Source organism: Talpa occidentalis, unplaced genomic scaffold, assembly GCF_014898055.3.
Source record: "Talpa occidentalis isolate TD23 unplaced genomic scaffold, MPIMG_talOcc4v2.1 talOcc4.11, whole genome shotgun sequence".
NCBI lineage: Eukaryota > Metazoa > Chordata > Mammalia > Eulipotyphla > Talpidae > Talpa > Talpa occidentalis.
Window position 1 is genome coordinate 10,665,548 of NW_023601104.1, and position 24,674 is coordinate 10,690,221.

Consider the following 24,674-nt stretch of genomic DNA (forward strand, 5'->3'; position numbering starts at 1 on the left):
GCCTACACTGCTGGGGAGCAGTGGGTGGCAGGGGAGGTCTGCGGGGGGGGGGGGGGGGGGGGGGGGGGGGGAGCCGGCCAGGGATCGAACCTGCGCCGCAGAGGCGGCGGGGAGCTTCACAACCCAGCGCTCAACCGCTGCGCCACCAGGGAGGCCCCACTTTTGCTTTCTTGAGCTCTACCTAATGCCCTTGGAAATCAAGCATGTTCTTCAAATCTTAGCTCAAATTGCCCTGCTTTCATACACAAATTTTCTGTCTCCCTGGCCCAGCAGCAGAACTTACCTGTCTCATGGCAACTGCCACAAGCATTTTGAGGGGTAGGAAATAATAGATCTAAAGCTGCAGCTATGAGTCCCCTAAAGCAGCTCGGTATTCTGTGCTCAGGAATGTTTGAATTATTCTTCACAATCAGTTTTGGTTATATCAAAGCAAAATGTCCATACTTCATAATTAGGTGGCCAGGACAAGAAAAGTCATAGCAGTCCTGAAAGAGAAGTTGTGGTCCTGGGAGACTTCATGGAGGAGGTGGGCTTGAGATGGGCTGTTAGATTAAAGCCACATTTAGAGTTTATTGAGCATAGGCTCTATGTAGGACATCGCACTATAGCAATGAGCTTTCATCTAGATCACTTCATTTACTCTTCAACACAGACCTACTACTAAAAGTTAGGGATCAGGGCCTCCCTGGTGGTGCAAGGGATTAAGACAACCTATGAAGCTGTTCGCAGCCACTGCAGCATGAGTTTGATCCCCCACCAGGGAGCTACCCACATGGCGCAGCAGACCTCTCCTGTCTCGCCCGCTGCTCTCCTCAGCAGTGTATTTCGGTCAATCTGCCTATTCTGTTCCCCACTCTGTCTCTGGTGCCTGCTCTCCCTCCACACCTCTGGCCTATACCCCAGTTCTTGTATGCATAAATGAATACAAATAAATTTAAAAATATAAGTTAAGGATCCTATCTAATTCCTGTGGAGGAGGAAACGGAAGCTAAGAGTTTCAAATGTGCAGTGTCACAGCTTCGGAGCCACTGTGCAGCGATAAGAAGTCTGGTCTCTGGTTCTTACTGCCAGGTCCAGCCTAAGGATGGAAGAATGAGTATATAGAGATATGATACACTTTTTTCAGTCAACTAAACAGGGAGTAGGGAAAGAGCTGATAGCAAGCAAGGCCCATCTAGGCCCCACCCCATGCATCTCTGCCAGCAGGTTAACTAAGAGAGGCTCTGAGGCAGCTAGAAGGACTGGGTCCCTGCGACACCCCTCCTGTGTTGATGGGCTCCAGACAGGGAGGACACTGCACAGAACACAACTGAGGGAACTGGCTGCACTTCCCTTTCTTCAGCTTTCCCTGGGGACATGGAAAACGTGGTGGTTAAACTCTTCAGCATTTGCTTGGATTTGAATATTATACCTCCTGGTTTCTCCACTTTCTGACTACATGACCTTGAATAAATTGTTCCACCATTCTGAACTACTGTTTCTTCTTTTGCAAGGTGGGAGAAAGCAGTGACTGCTTCATAGCATTGGTGTGAGGATAAAATGAAATAACAAAGAATATTAGGAACCTGGTGTGGTGCTTGGTACACTGTGAGTAGTCAGAAAATGCACCGTTCATGATTATTTGACCTTTGGTTGGACCTATTTGTTTTCCCTAATGAGCACGACAGGTGATCCCAGGTGGAGGCTTATTATGCACGGAACAGGGCAGCGCTCTGGCATGGATCACATTTCCCAGGAGGAAACCTGCCAATGGCCCGGCTTCCAAACTTCTTTGCCCTTAGCACCTAGACCAAAAGGCGGGCTCCCCTGACGTGGAGATCGGCGACGGACGAAGCCGCAGGTTTTGGGCAAAAGTAATGGGACCCTGACAAGGCGAGGTTATTGTACCTTCCCGGACTCAGCCCATGGGTGGCAGCTGGTAGAGAAGCTTGGCAACAGCAACGTGAATTATACAATGTGCAAACCTGACAGCTTTTAAGAGTAAAGGGGTGGGGTCCTCTCTGGTGGCCCAAGGGGTTAAGCACCGCACTGTGAAGCAATCTGCAGCCTCTGCAAGCACGAGTTCGAGCCCCAGCCGGCCAGGGCGAAACCTCTTCTGTCTAGCCCGCTGCTCCCCTCAGCAGTGCATTTCAGTCAGTCTGCCTGTTCTACTCCCCACTCTGTCTCTGGCGAATCCTCTCACTCCCCACATCTCTGGCCTATACCCCTGCTCTTGTATGCATAAATAAATAAATCTTAAAAAAAAAAAGTAAAAGGGGTGCTCTTTCTCTATACGCGGGGAAACCCGCCAAAGCCAGTAGGCGCTGACCCTGCTCCAAAGCCTTTCGCTTTAGCAAGGGAGAGTTCGTGGGCCCCAGAAGACACTCCGTCTAGATTGCCTAGGCGGGTGGGAGATGGAAACCAAGCGCAGTCCCACTGGAACCCTCAAAGTTCCACTTCTTAGGACTCCCCATCTGCTTCACCCTCTTTCCTTCCTGGAATTGCAGGTATTTGTTTCCTGCTTGTCCGTGCTCCCACGTGCTGTGGCCACATACCGGCACACCATTTTCTTCTCTACAGTGCCCCCCAGAACCTGAACAGTGTCCCCAGTGCCCCCCAGTGCCCCCCTACCTGGCTTACTTCTGGGAAGAGTGAGCTTCTGAACAGATCCATCTTTTTTCCTTTTTTTTTTTTTTTTTCACGCACAAGAACTGGGCTAGAGGTTGTGGGGGGGGGGGTTGTGTGTGAGAGGAGTCACCAAAGACAGAGTGGGGAGCAGAACAAGCAGATTCAGGTGCCCTCCTGGTGACAGGGGTGAAAATTAACCCCTAGGCCACCAGGGAGCCCCCAAATCCATCATTTGCTTTTCTAGCATTAACTATCAATTTACTTTCCCCACTGGCCCTGCTGGTCAAAGCGCAAAGACAGCTCTGTATTTCCCTCTGCGACCCCGCGGCTAGTCCAAAGCCAGGCAGGCCTAAGTGCTCAGCACAATTCTGTGGAGTGGGTGAACGGAAGCGCCTCACCGTGGCCCCCCTCAGTGTGCCTTGTCTTCCCTACAGCCTCATTCTGTCTCTGCCCACACGGAGGAGCCGCCAGGGCGCAGGTTACAGGCAGGTGAGGAAGGGTGTGGCTTCCAGCCGGCCAGGCCACCAGCTCCACCAGCTTCTGGAAGCTGGGCGGCTGCTCCATGAGGGAGAAGAGAGGCCAGGACTGCTTACCTGTGTCTTGTGACACACAGATTAAATGGAGCAACAGGACGTTCTCTTGAGACCCAGGCTGTTTACAAGGCTGGAGCCGGACAGGGAGGCTGGGCCGTCCACCTGAGGGAGGAAAACCTGGGCATGAAAAGCGCTGTTCGCGTCTGTGGCCAGTGGGCCGGGGTGCGCGCGGGCTGAGCAGGCCGGGGTTGCCCCCTAGTGTCCAAACGCGGAACTGCAGCATGATGCTGGCGGGAGTGCGTGCGCTCCGCCGGGCCCGCCCGACACTGCTCCTCGCCGGCGAGGACGCGTCCACGCCTGGGCGAAAAGCTGCCCCGGCACTGCGGCCGGGTTCCCGCCCCGCGCCAGCCAGTAGGGGCCCGCTCCCGCCCAGCCCCGCCCCCAGCCCCGCCCCAGCCCGCCCACTCGCCCCGCCCCGCCCCGTCCTTGCGCCCTCACTGCGCCTCCCAGCGGCGGCCCCGCGACGTTTCTGCGCCGGCAGACGTCCGGCTGCCAGAAGGCGGAAGTGACGCCATAGGCGCGCGCCCCGGGGGCGGGAGTCAGCTGAGCTGTCCGGGCGAGGTTGGATCACCTGCCACCGGCAAAAGGGAGCGGGTGATCTCCTGGGGCGTGAGTGGTGGGCAGGACCGCGCCTGGCTCGAGGGGGGCGGGCTCCCCGGTCTTCTCTATTAGGAGAGGACGAGAAGATCCTCGGCATTTAAAGAGGAAGTGTCCGCGACGATTGCCAGGATCTGTCAGATCCCTGCCGAGACGGAGGAGCCGCAGCTTCTAGTCCAGGGCGACGGGGATCCCTGGGGGGAAGGGGTGCCCCGTTGTAATCCCTGGGCCCGGGATCGAGGGCCCAGAGACCGGGCACCATGGCGTCCATCCTGGATGAATATGAGGACTCCCTGTCCCGCTCGGCCGTCTTGCAGCCTGGCTGCCCCAGCGTGGGCATTCCTCACTCCGGTAAGGGAATGGAGGGCGCCGCTACTCCTCCTCGGCTCTTCTGGCGGGAGCTGGGAGGGCGGCTCCAAGAGCTCGGGTTCATCTCCTGGATGTGCAGTGCGGGTCTAGGCCCTTTACTCTCCTCGGGCTTTCTTGGCCCCCAGTTGGAAATGGCCGAAGGAGCAGCAAGAGCCTCTGCGTGATCTGGCCCTGTGAATAGGGTTCTTCTAAGAGGGAACTGGGTTCCAGAGAAGGAAGTGACTTGCCTGCAGGGCTGCTGGTGAGAGAACTGAGAATGGGCTACAGGCTTCTGATTCTGTGGTTTTCTACCTGGCCTTTCAGGAGGTGGGAGGAAGAAATTGGTGAAGAGGGGAATGTTGTAAGAGAAGGAAGTATGGCCCTACAGGGAACTTTGTCACTCATCAGGGGAAAATGAAATATTTTAGATCCTTGCCAAAGCCGAGTGCTACCTGGAGTTGAGGGGAAATGATTGCGGACAGTAATATAGATTTGGCAGAGAGATCGGAAGTGCTGGGATACTTTACACAATGGTAAAGGATGAAGAGTAAAAGCTAGAGAGAAGGCTGCTGCAGTTCGTTAACAAATCAGGCTCCCTCTGCCCTCATTCTTCTGGAGGCTCACCAAAGAGGATTATTGCATGGGTAGGGTAGGAGAGGAGAGAGTGAACCTAGGTTGTATTAGTTGAGCTGGGATTGAGCTGCCATAGATTATTTTTTTTTTTTTATAGAGGCATGCTTTATTTATTTGTTTGCTGGTTTGTTTGTTTGTTTTGTTTATACATGCACTGGGTACAGTCAGAAGCGCGGGAGGGCGAGAGAATTCACCAGAGCCAGAGCAGGGAGCAGAACAGACAGAAGGACCAAAGTACACTGCTGAGGGGAGCAGCGGGCGGCAGGAGAGGTCTGCGCACCATGTGGGACCCTCCTCTGGTGGCCGGGGAGCAGCTGGGGATCGAACCGGCGCCGCAGAGGCCGCGCGCAGCTTCGCAACCCAGCGCTCAACCGCTGCGCCACCGGGGAGGCCCGAGCTGCCATAGATTATTAAGGGAGTATGCCCACTACCTTCCACCATTACGATTTTGGAGCAGGTACGTCATGGTATAACAGCGTTCCAGGCATTCAAAGAATCAATCTCTCACTGCTTTCAGAACTGTGGGAAGAGCCCAGGACTTCTAGTGTAGAAGCAGTTAGCAAACTGCTTGATGTATTTATTGATAACCAACTGTTCAGTCCTAGAGTAGGAATATGTTGAGAAAGTGGAGAGGAGCCCTGGTTTTTTGTTGTCTTGCCTTATTTCTCCATAGCTAATCTTTTCTCCCCTCCTCACCTGTAGGGTATGTGAATGCCCAACTAGAGAAGGAAGTGCCCATCTTCACGAAACAGCGCATTGACTTTACTCCTTCAGAGCGCATCACCAGTCTTGTTGTCTCCTGCAATCAACTCTGCATGAGCCTGGGCAAGGACACACTGCTCCGGTAACTTGAAGGCCCAAAAGGTTTAGAAGTAGGGATTGGGTTGGTGGTTTGGGGACTATTCACTGACTGGGGCCTTTCTCCTGCTCTGGGCAGGTAAAGCATTGGATTTCAAATTTTCAGAAAATATCCTAACCCTTCTCAAAGAGAACCTAGGTAGTGTAGTACTTAACCATCAAATAGACTTGGATTCAGATCCCAGTTCTACCACTTACCAGCTATAGAATCTTAAGTCACGCATCCTTTCTAAATGTGTCCCTTCATCTGTTAAAGAAAATTTCAACCCATAAGTTAGTCATATTGCTCAGTGCAACTGCCTGGAGCCCTGAAGCAGATTTGCTGTATATGGAAGTAATATTATATCTCAATAGAATTGAAAATAAATCATTAAGTGGGAATAATACATGACAAATGTGTCAGTAAGTTATTTATCCAAATATTTATGCCACCTGGGATAACACCAAGTTAAAACTCTGTCACGGGGCCTCCCCTGGTGGCGCAGCGCTTCAGCGCTGGGCTGCGAAGCTGCCCGCAGCCTCTGCAGCACCCGTTCGATCCCGCCTGCCAGGCGAGGGTCCCACATGGCGCACAGACCTCTCCTGCCGCCCGCTGCTCCCCTCAGCAGTGTATTCCATGACTCTGCCTGTTCTACTCCCTGCTCTGGCTCTGGTGAGTTCTCTCACCCTCCCGCGCTTCTGACTGTACCCAGTGCTTGTATAAATAAATAAATCTTTAAAAAAAAACAAAAAACAACTCTGTATCACAAAAATGAATTCCAGGTGGAATAATTATTTAAATATAAAAACTAAGCAATATGAATATCAAAAGAATATTTATTAAATTACTATGTTCTTGGGCTGAAAGGAGACCTTATTCAAGTTAGAAAATCCAGAAGCTGCAAGGGAAGATAGATATATTTGACTAGAAAGTAACTGCTGTTATTACAAAATAAAAACAAACTATGAATCAAGTTAAGACACAAAATGGTGGGAAAATAATGGTTTTTTTTTTACATGTGACTAAGGATTTACATCCCTGTTCCTTAAAAAAAGGAAAAAAAAAAACCTTACAAATTAAGAAAAAGACAATTGAGTAGTAAAGAGAAGGCAAAAGCATCAGAAACAAAAATTAAAAACAATAATATATGTTGCTGGTAAAGATACACAGAAATGGACTCACACATTGCTGTTGAGAGTGTAAATTGCCACCATCTTTTGGAAAAATAATTTGGTAGTGTCTTTTAAAATTTTTTTAATGTCTTTTACTTTGTCCTACAATCCCACTTTGAGGAATATGTAACTATAGAAAGAATATAGTTGCAAGAAATATAGATGCAAGAATTTTTTTTTAAGATTTATTTATTTATGCATATAAGAGCTGGGGTATAGGCCAGAGGTGAGGGGGATAAGAGGATTCACCAGAGATAGAGTGGGGAACAGAACAGGTGGATTGACTGAAATACACTGCTGAGGGGAGCAGCGGGCGAGACAGTAGAGGTCTGCTGCGCCATGTGGGTAGCTCCCTGGTCCAGGATTGAACCCGTACCATGCCGTGGTACTGTGGTTGTGGATAGCTTCATTTTCATACTTAACCCCTTGCGCCACCAGGGAGGCCTCAGATGCAAGAATATTAATTGCAGCATTTGTGGTAGGAAAAATTGAACCCAAGCTGAATGCGCATCAACAGGAAAATTATGATTAAATTATGGTTCAGCTTTCCTTTCGGTGCTGTGGCCATACCCATGAATATGCTTACGCTTCAGACGAGGCTTACCTCCAGTGTCCTCCACTGTGGCACAAAGCAAGTCTGGTTGGACACCAGTGAGACCAATGAAACTGCCAATGCCAGCCCCTGTCAGCAGATATGCAAGCCAATCAAAGACAGACTGATCATCTAGATGCCCATGACTATCCAGTCCTGGGCTTGATGCTGGAAAAACATCTTGGCCTGCCAAAAGGGCAAGCATGTGGGCATAGGTAAGTGAGAGGATACTGCAATGTTAAAATGCCCGAGAAGGTAACCTGGATGAGGAGGTTGGGAATTCTCCGTGGCGCTCAGAAGCTACCATGACTCTGAGAAGATTCACTACCACATGCATCATAGTCTGTACCTGACAGTGAAGAGGAGTATGTTCAAAAAACAAGTGGATTCTCATGGAAAATAACCACAAGCTGAAGGCAGACAAGGCTTGCAAGAAGCTCTTGGCTGACCAGGCTGAGGCCTACAGGTCTAAGACCAAGGAGGCATGCAGACACCCTGAAGAGTGGCTCCAGGCCCAGAGGAAGCTCATTAGGATTCTGTCCAAGGAGGAAGAGACCAAGAAATGATGCTCTTCCCTTCTCCAGTCTATACATAGTGGCCACAGCAATTGTGTCAATCAGTTCAATTTTTTTTTAAAGATTTATTTATTTATGCATACAGAGCTGGGGTATAGGCCAGAGATGCAGGGGGTGACAGGATTCACCAGAGACAGAGTGGGGAACAGAATAGGCAGATTGACCGAAGTACACTGCTGAGGGAGCAGCGGGTGAGACAGGAGAGGTCTGCTGCACCATGTGGGTTGCTCCCTGGCCGGCCTGGGATCGAACTCATGCTGCAGAGGCTGTAGATTGCTTCATAGTGCGGTGCTTAACCCCTTGAGCCACCAGGGAGGCCCCAATCAGTTCAATTTTTTAAAATTATGGTTCAGGGCCTCCCTGGTGGTGCAAGGGGTTAAGCACAGCACTGTGAAGCTATCTGCAGCCTCTGCATCATGAGTTTGATCTCTAGCTGGCCAGGGAGCCACCCACATGGCGCAGCAGACCTCTAAAAAGAAAGATTGATTTTTAAAAAATTATGGTTCAGCCATTAAAGGGGCCATTATGCAATTATTGAAACAGTGCTTTAGAGCTGTATCTGCTGACTTAATAGATTATTCATGAAAAATCACTGAGAAAGCAATTTATGATTTAGTATGTTCCATCACACACATACACAATCTGAAGGCACATAGCAAAATAGTAAAAACAGTGACAAAACAACCCTATTCATATGAAGATGGAAAAGATCTTAATATCAGTGTTTTTTGTTAGGAATGACAGGGTATTTTTTGGCTTTGTTTTTTTCTTTGAGAAGAAAATCATTAACTTTTTATACACCGTTGCATTGATTCTTTAGTTAGAATGAGCATAAAAAAGAATTTAATAAGGGAAGTACAATTTAAACAGGAGAACCCCTGAAGATCATTGTGAAGATTGAGATACCATTAATTTTTTTTCCCCAAGAGTTATTTATGTGTACAAGAACTGGGGTACAGGACAGAGGTGTGGGAGGTGAGAGGATTCACCAGAGACAGAGTGGGGAACAGAACAGGCAGACTGACTGAAATCCACAGCTGAGGGGAGCAGCGGGCGAGGCAGGAGCGATCTGCTGTGCCATGTAGGTAGTTCCTTGTCCGGCCAGGGATCGAACTCGTGCTGCAGAGGCTACGGACAGCTTGACAGTGCTGTTCTTAACCCCTTGCGCCACCAGGGAGGCCCTATTAAACTCTTGATGTGGTGCTTGATATATAGAAAGTAGGTAGTGAACATTAGCTACTATTTCTTTCTTACCCCAGCAATCTGGGATGTCCCCGTCTGTCTTCCCAGATGTATTGGAGATTTGTGGAGCAGAGACAAAATACTTCTGCTTAGTGACTTCTCAGAATGAGGTGGGGAATTCTCAGAACTGAGGGTTTTAAGCAGGTCCCTGTGTGTGTTTCAGAGCTTCCTGGGGATTATATTCAGAACTGTATGAGTATATATAGATTTCAGGGAAGAAATGCTGTTATCTTCTCTAGAGGATGCTATGACTCTTGTCTCCACAGCATTGACCTGGGCAAAGCAAATGAACCCAACCACATGGAGCTGGGGCGCAAGGATGATGCCAAAGTTCACAAGATGTTCCTGGACCATACTGGTAAGTGGTGGTTCCCCTGGACTTGTGGGATTGAGGGTGGTGGGGGCAAGGAAGAAGCTGAGGAAATGGCATGTTCTCCCCCACCCCAGGCTCTCACCTGCTGATTGCTCTGAGCAGCACTGAAGTCCTCTATGTGAACCGTAATGGACAGAAGGTACGGCCACTAGCACGCTGGAAGGGACAGCTGGTGGAGAGTGTGGGTTGGAACAAGGCACTAGGCACTGAAAGCAGCACAGGCCCCATCTTGGTCGGCACTGCCCAAGGCCAGATCTTCGAAGCAGAGCTCTCAGCCAATGAGGGTGGACTTTTCGGCCCTGCTCCGGATCTCTACTTCCGCCCATTGTATGTGCTAAATGAAGAAGGGGGTCCAGCACCTGTGTGCTCTCTGGAGGCGGAGCGAGGCCCCGATGGCCGTGGCTTTGTTATTGCTACTACTCGCCAACGCCTCTTCCAGTTTTTAAGCCGAACAGCAGAGGGGACTGAGGGCCAGGGCTTCTCAGGGCTTTTTGCTGCCTATGCTGACCACCCACCCCCATTCCGTGAGTTCCCCAGCAGTCTGGGCTACAGTGAGTTGGCCTTCTATACTCCCAAGTTGCGCTCTGCACCCCGGGCTTTCGCCTGGATGATGGGGGATGGCGTGTTGTATGGATCGTTGGACTGTGGGCGTCCTGACTCCCTGCTGAGTGAGGAACGAGTTTGGGAATACCCAGAGGGGGTTGGTCCAGGAGCCAGCCCACCCCTGGCCATTGTCCTGACCCAGTTCCACTTCCTGCTGCTGCTGGCAGACCGGGTGGAGGCGGTGTGCACACTGACAGGGCAGGTGGTGCTGCGGGATCACTTCCTGGAGAAGTTTGGGCCACTGAAACACATGGTGAAGGACTCCTCCACGGGCCACCTGTGGGCCTACACCGAGCGTGCTGTCTTTCGCTACCATGTTCAGCGGGAGTCCCGAGATGTTTGGCGCACCTATTTGGACATGAACCGCTTTGACCTGGCCAAAGAGTATTGTCGAGAGCGGCCTGACTGCCTGGACACAGTGCTGTCTCGGGAGGCTGATTTCTGCTTTCGCCAGCGTCGTTACCTGGAGAGCGCCCGCTGCTATGCCTTGACCCAAAGCTACTTTGAGGAGATTGCCCTCAAGTTCTTGGAGGCCCGACAGGAAGAGGCACTGGCTGAATTCTTGCAGCGAAAACTGGGTGGTTTGAAGCCAGCCGAGCGTACGCAGGCCACCCTGCTTACCACCTGGCTGACAGAGCTCTATTTGAGCCGACTCGGGGCCCTGCAGGGTGATCCAGACGCCCTGAACCTCTACCGGGAAACGAGGGAGCGCTTCCGGGACTTCCTCAGCAGCCCTCGCCACAAGGAGTGGCTCTTCGCCAGCCGGGCCTCCATCCACGAGCTGCTGGCCAGCCATGGGGACGCAGAACACATGGTGTACTTTGCTGTGATCATGCAGGACTATGAGCGAGTGGTGGCATACCACTGCCAGCATGAATCTTATGAGGAGGCCCTGGCTGTGCTTGCCCGACATCGTGACCCCCAGCTCTTCTACAAGTTTTCACCCATCCTCATCCGCCACATCCCCTGCCAGTTGGTGGATGCCTGGATTGAGTTGGGCAGCAGGCTGGATGCCCGGCAGCTCATCCCTGCCCTGGTGAACTACAGCCAGGGTGGCGAGGCCCAGCAAGTAAGCCAGGCCATCCGCTACATGGAGTTCTGCGTGAACGTGCTGGGCGAGACTGAGCAGGCCATTCACAACTACCTGCTGTCGCTGTACGCCCGTGGCCAGCCTGCCTCACTGCTGGCTTACCTTGAGCAGGCTGGAGCCAGCCCACACCGTGTGCATTACGACCTCAAGTATGCGCTGCGGCTCTGTGCCGAGCATGGCCACCACCGTGCCTGTGTCCATGTCTACAAAGTCCTGGAGCTGTATGAGGAGGCTGTGGACCTGGCCCTGCAGGTGAGCTGAAGACTTTTGACCCCATCCAGGAGATAGGTTGGGGAACTAGTTTCAGGTGGTGAAGGGTTGGGGTGGGGGACTGGTTAAAGGGTGCTGCCTCCCTTGTGGAGAGGCACAGGAGTGCACAAGTTAAGACCACAGATTCTGAAGTTGGTTTGAGTTCTGGCTCTACAACTTACTAAGCAGTGTGACCGAGGGTTACTTTCTGAACCTCTCTCTGCCTCAGATTATTCAGCTGCAAAATGGGAGTAATAGTCCTTGCCTCATAGGATTAAGTCTGTGGATGAAGAGCACTCAGAACAGTGCGGGCACATAGGCAGGCTCTACAGATGCTAGCTGTTGCGTTATGCTCACTAACTGCAGACGGGAAAGGCGCTGAGTTACCATTTCTCAAATCAGGACTTGTCACCTGCTTTAGGATCACATGACCTACTATTTAAGATACAAACTTCTGAACCTTGGTCCTTAATTGAATTAGAATGTGAGGGTAGGGCGGGCCTCCCCGGTGGCGCAGCGGTTGAGCGCTGGGTTGCGAAGCTGCCCGCAGCCTCTGCAGTGCCGGTTCAATCCCCGGCCGCCAGGCGAGGGTCCCACATGGCGCGCAGACCTCTCCTGCCCTCAGCAGTGTACTTCGGTCCTTCTGCCTGCTCTGCTCCCCGCTCTGGCTCTGGTGAATTCTCTCACCCTCCCGCGCTTCTGACTGTACCCAGTGCTTGTATAAATAAATAAATGAATCTTGAGAAAAAAAAAAAAGTGAGGGTAGGGCCACAAAATCTGTGTTTCGAATATGTTCCCCCAGGTGACTTTTAGGTTCACTGATGTGGAAACCCCATCACCATAAGTTGCTGTTTCATAGCTGTGGTGGGGACAGTCCCATTACTAAGACAGTTTTCTAACCAGACCCCAGAAGCCCTGCCTTGCTTGCCACCAAGACTGCCAGGCTTCACTTCAGGCCCAAGTTCTCCCTGGGCATCTACTTCTCCACAGTCCCTGTGCAGGATGGGGAGGGGCATCACCCTAACCCTAATAGTCTCCCCACAGGTGGACGTGGACCTGGCCAAGCAGTGTGCAGACCTGCCCGAGGAAGATGAGGAACTGCGCAAGAAGCTGTGGCTGAAGATTGCACGGCATGTGGTGCAGGAGGAAGAAGATGTGCAAACAGCCATGGCCTGCCTGGCCAGCTGCCCTCTGCTCAAGATTGAGGATGTGCTCCCCTTCTTTCCTGACTTTGTCACCATTGACCACTTCAAGGAGGCTATCTGCAGTTCCCTTAAAGCCTACAACCACCACATCCAGGAGCTACAGCGAGAGATGGAAGAGGCCACCGCCAGTGCCCAGCGCATCCGGCGAGACCTGCAGGAGCTGCGGGGTCGCTACGGCACTGTGGAGCCCCAGGACAAATGTGCCACATGCGATTTTCCCCTGCTCAATCGCCCTTTTTACCTTTTCCTCTGTGGCCACATGTTCCATGCTGACTGCTTGCTACAGGCCGTGCGGCCTGGCCTGCCTGCATACAAGCAGGCCCGGCTTGAGGAGCTGCAACGAAAGCTGGGGGCTGCTCCACCTCCCACTAAGGGCTCTTCCCGGGCCAAAGAGGCTGAGGGTGGGGCTGCCCCTGGGGGACCCAGCCGGGAACAGCTCAAAGCTGACCTGGATGAACTGGTAGCCGCTGAGTGCGTCTACTGTGGGGAGTTGATGATCCGCTCTATTGACCGGCCCTTCATCGACCCCCAGCGCTATGAGGAGGAGCACCTCAGTTGGCTGTAGAAAGGTGTTGCGCCTGATATGTGGGCAGGCAGTGGGAGGCAGCTACTTGCTCCCTCTTGTTAAGACTACATACACTGTAGTGTGTGCACAGTCATCTGGAGATTGCTGGCCGTGACTGTGTTGGGGCAGTGGAATTACAGCTGTTGCCCATGAAGTGTCTGCTGTGAGTACATTCTGCCAGCTGCCTGTGCTGTTCGTCACACCTGCCTTAGAGTTGCTGTCATGCCAGCCCATCAGCCTGCCTCCCAGTAAGGGCCTGAGCCTTGAAAAGTGAGAAATCCAACCCCATGCCCTCCACCCCGTATCTAACAGCTCTTTTTTTCCTTTTCACTCCTGACATATATCCTGTTTATCTTCTAGAACGAGAGTCTCATTGTTCCTTTTCACTCTGTGCCTCTTCTCCCTCAAAGGAAGACCTCCCTTCTGTCTGCCTTTGGTCCTAGAATTGGAGAGGTAGCCCCTCCACTTCTGGGGTATTAGGGTATAGGTGGTACTGAGGGTGGTCGATGAGGGGGTGCCTGGAGAAGAGGGCCTCATGGAGAACAGTGGGAGTAGAGAGCATTCAACTGTGCTGCCCTGGTGGCTCTAGAGCTGATAGTGTGTTGCTGCTGGGCTGAGTGGTGTGTAGTGATCTCCAGGAGGGGCTGGGGTGCCAGACGGAGACTGCCAGGGACCCTTACTCCTTTATTTGGAGATGAGGCAGAATGGTCACCCCTTTTTCTGTTCGCTTCCTTGTCCCTCCATTCTCTCCTCTCTGACCCCAGGCCTCAGTTGGTAATTTCGCTCCAAGCTCCTAAATCACAGAGAAGGAACTGTTCTTCCCTTTGGCCAGCAGGTGGTGCTGCTCCCCGCACAACCCTTCACACTCGGGCTGCTGGGGGCACTGACTTCTCAAGGCACTTACTGCGCCAGTGCTGCTTCTGTCTTCTCTTCCTATTTGTCCCAAGAATTTTCTGGTGTCTCCACGACCTAGCCATGAATCTCAGCCCCCAACTCGTCTCCCTCCCATAGCCCTTACACATGCTAGATTTTGCTTACCACTCTCTATGCCAGCTTGGATCCCTGCATTCCCGGCTTCTGTCTGACTTTGATACTGCCCGGCCACTCTCTGGCACTTAGCCATAACGCTGAGGTCCGACATGGAGGGGAGACTGCCACTGCCTTGGCATTTAGCAGATGTGTTTTCTCCCCATCTAGCGGCTGTGGCCTGCCCCTCCCTCCAGATTATACTTCTTTCGTTGTACCGGAGGCTAAGCCTTAGGGAGTTGTGGCCTGGGGCCTGCCTGTGACATCAGCTGGGCACCCTTTGCTCTGTGGACTGGTGTTCATAGTCCACCGACCTGCTCTATGGGTGTGGTCTATCAGCTGTCCAGACTGAAACAAAATAATGAGTGTTCCTGGAATCAGGCTGGGGTCAGGCCACCTGGCCGGTAACTGCAGGCTCCCTTCTCCCTGCAGCCTCATCCTCCTGCAGGACTTTTATCTCCGCGGTCCCTGTGAAATCTTGAGCTGCTGAATGCCCCAGTCGCTGGAACCACAGGGTCTCTTCATGGCCTCTCCCAACAGAAGCTAGCAGCAGCCCATCTCCGATGGGCCTCAGACTTTCCATCTTCCCCAGAAGCCCAGAGTGGAAGCACTGGGAGGATGGGGGCCTGCGGGAGTAGAGGGAAGGCTTCCTAACCCTGCTCCCTGCCCACCGTTGAGGGAGATTTGGAGCACTCTCCCGTTCCCTTCTCCCCACGGAGCCCAAGACTTCCTTCAGATTTAGATGTGCCCGGTGGCGGGCCTAGGGCCCTGGCCCCCGCTGACCGAACTAGAGGGAAAACATTGGCCTGCCACCGGCGTTGTCACTTGTTACTTAGAGCAGCTTGGGGCTTCTGTCTCGGCACATAATGGGTCCCTGATACATGTTAGTTAAACAAACACTGCCCTGGTGCTCCCGCCTCCCAGAGGACTTGGCTGAGACAGGCTGGGATGCCCCTGCCCCTTCTGTCCTCTCTTAGGCCTGCCCATCTGGTCCTAAGCTGCTTCCCCTTTCCTGGAAAAAGGCCCCTGGCTTCCCTGGCACTGATAGAATGGCGTTCCGTTGAGTCAGGGCAACGGGAAGTCTCTGCTCTTAGATCCCTGGAAACCTAGCAAGGTCTGGAATGGAGGGGAGAGAGAAGGCCCTGAGGGCCTTGGCCCTAAGCCTGCGGGAGGGTCAGGATGGAGTGGTGTGGGGGAGCAACTGCAGCGGGCAGGGGCCAAGATGAATGAGCTGCTCCTGGAGCGGTCACTGGAAATAGGAGTGGCCCACAGGCAGTGACACTGGGATCAGGGCAGGAGGCCTGTAAACAAGGAAGCCACCTGGGGGAGACACAGGGCGGCCACTGGTCCTGGGGAGCAGGTGCTTCCTGAGGCCCGCCCTTGAGAGGGCCCTGGGGGGCCACTCAGCCCAGTCGACAGTGGGCACTAGGGAGCGCTGTCTGCTGGCTTCCTGAACCCACGGGCTCCCTTCCACAGCTTCTGAGGGAGTGGCCATCTGAGGGTGTGCCGGAGTAGCCCCAGCGGAGTAGCACCACAGTTGAAGTCCCGGGCTGCCAGCCTCCCCTCCCTGACCCCGAGGTAGACTGGCCAAGGGCAATATCCCTGCCAGGCGGGCACAGAGCCCGGTTAGCCTGGATGTGAGCTCATTCTCCCAGAACCTCCAATTCCCGCAGTACCTGCCCCTCCCCCCAGGACTGGGTTGCTAGCTGGATGGGCATCAACCCCATTGGTTGGGAGGGGGCTCCAAGGCCGCCAGGCTCCAGGCTGCCCTGGGCGCTGCCCCCCTGGCGCCAGGGAAACAAAAGGTTAGGGGGCCCAGAGGGAGTTATCTGGCCCCACCAACAACTGGGGGGAGGGGGCCGACAGGGGGCACACCTCCTCCCACTCCCCCAGCTCTGCAGATTCTTCGAGACACTTTCACAGGCGGAAATTCCCAGAGGTCAGAGGAGGGAAACGGTTAATTCCTTTTATTCAATGGGTCCCCCCTACACGCCTCCCCCCAACTTCCTCCCTCCACTTCCCGCCCCCCCTGTGTGAACAGGAAGTGGAGAGGAAAAGGCTCTGAGCAGAGCAGCTGGGAGCAGGAGGCAGGGAGTGGGCGGCAGGCTTGATGCCAGCCCTGCCCCTCACGGTTACTTGCTGGAGGGCCAGATCCACTGTGACCTGGGAAAGAACCTGCAGCCCCGCTGGCCAGTGGCAGCGGAGCTGGGAAACAGCCTATGATTGAGTCCCTCCCCTCAGCCTGCTCCCAGGTCAGTGGCAGCTGGCTCAGGGTGCGAGGCATCCTCTACCCCAACTCAGCTGCCCTTGCCAGCGCAGCCCCACCCCACCCCCACTGCCAGGCTGGGCATCCTGAGGCTGGCAGGCATCTCTTCAGGCAGCCGCCAGTCCTGGCACCAGCTCCAGCCACTGAGCCCCTTGGCCCTGCCAGTTCTTTGAAGCTCATGCGGCGCTTCCTGTTTGGGGCGGGCGATGCCAGGGCCCCTCCCCCACCATTGTTCTGTAGAGACCATAGGTCCATCTGTTGCCCCATGGTGGGGCCCCTAGGCAGTGCCACACGGGAGCAGCACCACAAAGGACCCTGCTGGCAGCTTTGCTTATGTGGGGTGAGGGTAGGCCCTGCAGCAAGTTGAAGATGAATGGTGGGTCAGAGAAGGCCTGCGGTGGGCAGCAGGATAGACGGAAGATGCTAGATAGTTCTAGTTTGTGGGCAGCTGGAGCCCTCAGCTTTCTCCTCCACCTGGAGCATGGAGATGAGGTTATTCAGTGAGCTATGCGAGCTGAAATCACCAAGAGGGACGCTATTCTTATGCCCAGGTTCCAAAAGGGAAGACGGAGGCAGAGAGGCAAACTTTGGTCTAGGATAGCCAATAAAAGGGGCACAAGCCAGGTTTCTTCTTCTTTTTGGTGGGACCCTCGGGGAACGAACCGGCGCTGCAGAGGCTACGGGCAGCCTCGCAGCCCAGCACTCAACCGCTGAGGCACCAGGGGAGGCCCTAGTTTTCTTCTTTCAAGAGGATTCACCCCTACTTGCTGAGCTGATTGGATGATCGGATGCTTTCTGAGGGAGGGATTTACCTATTCCCAGCTTTTGCCTTGAAGTATCCCTGGTATCGCGCTGAGCAGCGAGAACCATGAATGTTATCATGGGAGGTTAGGGTGGCCCTAGGTTGGCCATCAGCAACTCACATCCACTGAGAACAAACCTGGGCAGCCTGGCAAAAAAGGAGAAGAGGCACTAGCCTGGCCCCCAGGAAGGTGGGTGCTGCTCCCAGTTCCCAAGCTGCTGTGGCCAAAGGTCTGTGTTTCCCAGGTGCAAAGGCAGGTGCTATGTGTCTGCAGCGCGCCTCCTCTGCCGTGCCTGATCTCGCAGCTCTGATCTGAGACCTGCTTCCTCCCGGCATTGCCACAGAAATACAGCCACAGTCTACCCACTTCCCTCACCAGAGCCTCTGGCTTCTCTCACCAGCCCAGGACTTGAACTGCCAGATCAGCCTCCCAGAAGGTCAGAGTTGCAGAGACCTCACTGAGAGGCCATAGAGTGCAGTGGAGCTCTTGTCTAAATAAAAACTTGCAGTGATATCCAGTACCTGAAATTGATATGCACAATTTCTTTGGTGGAAACTAGGGTGGGGGGGTACACCCCTATTCACTGACCTTTCCTTTCCTATCACAATCTGTGGGTGCCAGGATGCCCAGGAACCAGTCTGGAAACCACTGAGCTGCCAATCCCGCCTCCTGATTTTACAGAGGCTGGATCTAAAAGGACAAATTGGTGACTGGCCCTAGCTCCATCCTGAATCCTGTCTCTTCTCCATGGGATTCTGCACCCATCGGCAGTGACCCCATGCCCGCTGGCAGCCAAGCGTTGTCCTAGACCCTTCTCTGCTCTGGTTCTCCATCTCTAGCCAAGGTGCGCTGAGCTGAGGCGGTGTGGAAAGAGCAAGTGCAGGTTTCTGCTCTGCCACTTAGCAGCTGTCAGTTTCATCATATCCTGGGAACCTCAAGTTCTTCCCTTGTAACGTGACGTTGAGAAGCTCCAGTGTAGCTCAGGAGGGCAGTCCCACATCTGCAGTTAGCTCAAGGCCTGGCCCCTGAGCAGTTCCTGCCTACTGCCTTGTCTTCCCCTTCACTCTGCACCTCATTCTTTCAGGTTGGGACCCTGGCTTGTGTTTTGTCTTGTCTTGGCTCTTCCCTCCTAAACCCCTTTGAATGCCTCGTTGGGAATCAGTGTGGAATTGGAATCAGTGTGGAACTGGAAGAGGGGCTAACTTGATTTTCTGATTTCTCAAAAAATGGTGATTTTGAGGAGAGACGTTCTGGATGAGCCCAGAAGAGGAAGCCCTTCGGCATATAGAATATGGTCACTGAGCTGGCACAGGAGGGACACCTTGGGACACAGGGTCTGGGTTTCCTGGGGGAGAGGGCACTAGTCTCGTTGCAGGGTCCAATAGGATAGACTGAGGGAACTGGACCAGGCAAGGCTCCTTTGCCAGCCTGTTCTCATGGTCCAGCCCTGAGTTTACACAACAGCCTGGCTGACTGGCTGGCTGGCACTCCCCTGGGAGCCTCAGAAAGTCCCCCTTGTCCCCCTTTGACCTTTGACCCCTTGGGCCTGCTGCAGGCCAGAATTCCAGGCAGCTGTCTCTCTTTTATCTTCTATTCCTGGCCATTTCCCTTTGAAGCTGGGATTCACAGACACCCAAGCCCCCCACCTTACAGTTCATCCTTTCACATGCTCTTGGGTGCAGACCAACTACAGCCTCCTCTGGGGCAGCTCCCGCCATGAGCCATGGGGACTCTTGGCCATAAGCCAACAGGACCTTTGGAGTCTGGCTGGCTGAAGGGCCTAAGCCTTCCAGGAGAGAGCCCCCCAACAAGGGCTCCTGGACTTCAGACATCTTCCCAGGTGCCTTGCCAGGCTAGTCCATCCCTGTCCCAAACAAAGTCAGGTGAAGTGGGGGCCAGTAGACCAAGCCTCCTTCCCTCGGGGCATCCTCTAAGCAGTGAAGTCGGAAGAACCCTTGCTACAGTTCCGCATTCAATCGTGCTGCGCCTCATGCCATTCAGTTTCACAATCAAATAATTCCCTTTGGTTTTCTAGCGGAATTTTTGCTTTTAGTTTTTAGGGTTTCTTGGCTTTTCTTTTTTTAAGATAATCAGTCTAAATTTGTCATCGCACATCCCCCATTTCCGCCCCAAAGGGCCTCCTTTTCATCCCCTGAAATCTGGAAACTAATGTGTGGGCAGAAACCCCCCAGCATCCCCCATGGCACCGCGGCCCAAACTTGCCTCGGCAGGGGCAGCCTGTTAACTGGGGAAGAGTCTACACTCCAGGCTGGGGCTGGAAAGGGAGTTTCTCTTTGGACCTTCCCAGCTCAAGCCATGGAGAAGCCGTGTGGTCTGGTGGTTAGGGCTGGAACATATGGGTTCTGTCCCCAGTAATCTCTTTGACTAACGACAGCAGCTCGGGAAAGTCCCCTTGCTATCCAACAGACTCAGTTTCCCCACCAGCTGAGGGGCTCAGACCTTTTTACCAGCTAGCTCATCTTCTACTTGCCTTGTTAAAAAATCTTTGATCCAATTTTTTTTTTTGCTTGTCGCTTATGAACTGTGTGACCTTGACAAACTACTTAATCTTTCTAAACCTCAATTTCCTCATCTATAAATTAGAGACCATTACTCTACCTCCCTACCTCCTGGTTGTTGTTAGAGTTAAATAAGAGAACATTCTCAGATGCCAAGGGCCAGGCATGCTTTAAAAGCTCAACAAACAGCAGTTGTTATTGTTAATAATAAGTAGAAATTGGTAGAGGTAGGACTGTGTTTGCAGCAGGCACTTTTGTGAGACCTGGCTTGCCTGCCTCTGCCTTTCGTGCTCAGGCTGCCTTGTCCAGACCTTCCTTGGGCCGCCTCCAGCTCTAGAAGGGGCAGGGATGTGTTACCAGTCCTTGTGGATCAGGGCTGCGGCCAGGCTTCTGTCCCTGTCTCCATGACGACCCCAGCCCCTCCCCTCCTTCCTTCCTCAGGAGCTGTTTACTGTAAACAGCTGTCCCTGCTCAGCCCTAGCTGATCCCGCCCAGGGCCAGCCAGACCCTCTCTGAACTGGGGACTGGCTTGATATATGGAGTTCTAGGCATTGCATCTTGGCTCTGCTTCGCCTTCTTGACTGTAGGGGATGAGAAGGGGTGGGGGAGGGCCTATCACCTCAGATAGGGCAGCTAGTTGCTCAGAGACAAGGAGTAGATGGGGCATAATGGAGAAGGACAGGCTGAGAGACTGGGAGAGAGATCTCTGACTTGACCTTATACTGATCTGGGTTCAAATTCTGGCCTGGATTTGTTTACTGAGACCTCGGGCTAGTCATTCTCTAAGCTCCGCTCACTTGATTGATTTGTAAAATGGAGATAATAGCACCTTCCTCAGAGGATTGGTTACTTGTAGATTGGTGATAATGTGTGTACATTATCGCAGTATGTTGCTAGCCTGCATTGGTGTGGCTGGATTTATCATCTCACCTCTCAGGGATACGCGTGCTCAGGAACCTAGCAAGAGGCCCTTCCTGTTTCTCCGAGACACACATCGGTCACATACGCCTACATGTGCGTGTCTCTGCACAAAGCACGGATAGCTGTACACATAGCAAATGCACACAAGGCAGGTAATGAAATGAAACTTCACAAGGTCTGAGGCCTAAGAGAATCTCCATGAAGGAATAAGGGGCATCTATCTACCTATTTCCTAAGTGCAAGTGCATGCCTGGGCCTCAGTGAGCCCACGTCAGAGCTGGGGCAACTGTATGTTGCGCTAGCACCAAGTCAACCCCTCTGCCTCCACTCAGATCCCAGGGGCACGCCCACTCTCCTGTCCAGCCGATCTCAGCGCATGAATACAGGAGCGGTTAGTTTCCTGGTGGTCAAGATTTCGGGGCAAGATGTGGGGTTCCTGGCTCCCAGATGGGCTACACTGCCTTCTTGGAACTTCCAGCTTCCTTGGAAGTGCCGGGTACTTAGCGGAGCCTTCAGGAGTGGGTTTTAAACATGCCACTCCTCTTCCCACCAGAGCCAGGGTAGGTTGGTTTTAGGCCGGGGCATTCATCAATTTGAGTCATTCCCCACAGGCCCATGAGTAAGTGTGGCTCTGAATTTCCAGAACCCCCTCCACACCCCACCAAGATGCCTGTCGGGGTCTTCCAGGGCTGGGCCCTTGAGTCCCCAGGTGCAACCCTGGGGTTCCGCCTTGGGCTCGGTTTTCTCCACAGGGAGTAACAGCTGGAGCCTTGTGGGCTTAGCTGACTCTGCTGCCTCCACGCCCCTTGGTAAAAAACGAGGCCTAACTTTGGAGTTTCTGTCCTTACCCCTGCTTGGGCTACATGAGAAAGGAGAGGCACCCCCAGTACTGAAGTCAGCTCATGGACAGTGCTGGAAATCCCCCACTTCTTACCTTGGATGGTTGAGGAAACAGCCTCCCGGCAGAGGGCCGCCTCCCGCCAGGGACTTTTCTCCTGGGGGTGACAGCATTCAGGGCAGCTACAGGGACCCCAGCGGCACTTCAGCCAACTTGGGAGTGAGGGGAGTGTCATACACGATCACTCTCTCCCTTGCAGGGAGCACGGCAGCTAGAAGTCCTAGCACCCACCTGCACCTTAAGTAGGCCTGAGAAGACAGGCAAGGACATGGGAGGCCACAGGGGCCAGCGGTGGCCAGGAAGGTCCACCCTGCAGGTGGCATCCAGGAGTCAAAGTGGACCTAAGTGCTCTGCACCCAGGGTTCTCCCTTCTCTCCCCCATGCCCACTTCCCTCACCCACCACCCAATCTGAGACCAACTTGTTATAGGATATAAAGCCCTCAGCAGTCCCCCAAGATGGTGGGCTCCAAACTTTTTTTGACCATGAATACTCTTGTGTAGATTATACACGACAGCCAGACACATGGTAAACATTATTAAAGAATAAGTCTAGAAAGAAATCTGAAGGTCTAAAAAGAATAAATGAGATAAAAAAATAAGTCTAAAAAGAAATCCTTCTCTCTCTTCCCATTCCTCCACACCCCCCCCTCCCCCACTCTCTGGAGATGGCCTTGCTCACTCCTGTACGCAGCCCACTGGGGCACCCACCACACTATCAGATAAAGGCAGGGGAGCCTCTCTGAAGGGACCATCCACCTCGCAGGAGGGTACAGGGTGTATGTGTGTATGTGGGGGGGGGTTGTTAATACATAGCAAACCACAAACGACTGCGTAAGTCACCTCTGGAATCTTCTACTGTTAACTTGAAAAGAAACTTGGTCATCAAAGTCCAGGCCCTACCACTGCAGTGGTGGTTATTCCACAGCTGCTCCACCCCCGCCCCCTATAACCCAGACAACCTGTCCCTCGGACCGCATAAATGTAGGAAAGCATTTATCAAGGAAGAATGCATCATGTGTGTATGTGTGCGCACTTGTGTGTGTGCATGTTGTATGCATGTGCATGTTTTCATGCACACATGTGCATGTGAACCTCGGTCGTGTCATTCAAGCAAACTGCTCGGGAGACAGCCTCTGCTTGCTGGGTCTGCTGGTTGTGGAGACCTCACTCAGGTCACACAGATCCTGGGACACCTGCCATCGGTCCCCCTCACCTGAGTCATAAGAGCCCCTGATGTTGAACCATCCTCACAACGTAACTGTGGGGGCAAGTGGGTGAGGTGGTTGTCAATCTGTCTGTATCAGAGGAGGGAGCCCAAGATGCAAAGAGGGGAGGGGAGGAAACTGCCCAGTCACACAATTCCACAGAGTTGCGTCTCCTGCATGTTCCCACCCCCTCAGGCGTCTCTCCCTGTGTCCTGCCACCAGAAGCTGCCCCACCAGCAGCCAGGTAAGCCCAGGGCTATCTCCTTGTCCTTGGCAATGTGGTCTAGTACATGGGACAACCCTTTTAGCAGGGAGCAGGGGCCCCACAGGTAACAAAATGATGGGGCTCTGACTTTAGAGCCAGGGCCAGAGCTGCTCTGTGCCAGGGCCAGGGCCTCCTCCATTCAAAAGCTCAGTCCTACAAGGGTAGTAGGGAAGGCTCATTCTCCAGCCCCCTCCTCCCTCACTGACAGCTGTAATCTGCTTGGGAAAATCTCTTTTTTTTCCGCACAGGAAAAAATATTAGTTGTCCCGATAACAAGGAAAACAAAATCCAGCGCAGGGCATCAGAGACTTCCTGAGGCGGGAAACAATGTCCAGGGAGCAGAGTGGAGAAGCCTGAGCAGGGAGGCTGAGGGGAGCGAGGAGGAGAGAGGACACTGGTCCAGGCCTATCCGGCGGGCGGGGGAGGGGGATGACAGATCGAGGAACTTGGAAAAAAGATTTCCCCCCCAAAACCTTGAAGTCTGGGCTCTGGAGCTATATCCGGGAAATGATTCAGGACCAGAGCATGTCCCTGAACGGGATCAGGCCCCATCGGCTCAGGTGCTGCGTCTACCTCTCTTCCCTCCCATCCCCAGCCAGTTGTCCAGGGTGCTGTTCCCAGGTCAGGGAGGTGGGGGGCGGGGAAGGCAGGAGGATCCCTTCCTCTGGGGCCCTGTGAGGCCAGGGGCACCTCAGGGTATTCCTCCTCCAAGCTTCTTTCCTTGTCTGCCCACAGCGCTTCTCTGGGTTATTTTCCGCAGGGGTTGGGGGGGGCGGGGGGGGCTGCAGAAGAGGAGGACTTCCCCAAAGGCCCCACCTCCAGCACTGGGGGCCTCTGTAGCCAATTTCCCTCTTGGCCCAGGGCACTTGCCCTACTTGGTCCGGTGGTTGTGGCCTCTGAGCTCCAGGGGCTTCAGGGAGTGAAGGACATGTGAGGCTCTAGGATTTAAAACAGGGAGCAGTAATTCTCAGGCCTGGCTACCTACGGGGTCATTTGGGGAGCTTTTAGAAAAGACCAGTGACTCCTAGGTCTCATCCCAGAACAACTATATCTGAAACTGTAGAGAGCTGCTCACGTGACTCTGGTGCGTGGCAGGACCGAGGACCCTTGTTCCGTGACCCTGTCATCCTTTGGTCACTTACTGGCTGGTCCCCTCCACCTCTAATATTAGTGCTGACCCCTCAATTCCAGATTGGACCCCTCAGAAATTACAACTTAGCTGATGGCCTCCAGAGGTGTGGGCAGAGTTCCCTGTCCAGCTGGAGGCCAGCTGCTCAACCCAATAGCAGGTTCTGGGTTACCCCCCCTCCCGCCCCCTCCCTCTGCTCCTTTGCCTTCCCCCTGAGCTATGATGCCTGGGGCCTTTGTTCTCAGCCAACAGGAGTGTGACCAGAAGCCTACCCACAGCTTAATTACAGCCCCATTCATTGGTCATCGGCTGGCCACCATCCACACTCAACCTGCCTGCTCTCTCACTCAGCATTTCCA

At 53.5% G+C, this 24,674-nt stretch overlaps 1 protein-coding gene and 1 pseudogene across 1 annotated transcript; both read left to right on the forward strand.

The window, feature by feature from the left end:
* The first annotated feature begins 3,741 nt into the window (after nucleotides 1-3,741).
* On the forward strand, nucleotides 3,742-23,801 carry VPS18 (VPS18 core subunit of CORVET and HOPS complexes). Its single transcript, XM_037502235.2, has 5 exons — nucleotides 3,742-4,148; nucleotides 5,481-5,622; nucleotides 9,464-9,555; nucleotides 9,645-11,515; nucleotides 12,557-23,801. The coding sequence occupies exons 1-5, from the start codon at nucleotides 4,058-4,060 to the stop codon at nucleotides 13,280-13,282; spliced, it is 2,922 nt and encodes a 973-aa protein (XP_037358132.1). The 5' UTR covers nucleotides 3,742-4,057; the 3' UTR covers nucleotides 13,283-23,801.
* LOC119238500 (60S ribosomal protein L19-like) lies at nucleotides 7,250-8,205 on the forward strand (annotated as a pseudogene).
* Nucleotides 23,802-24,674: the final 873 nt, after the last annotated feature.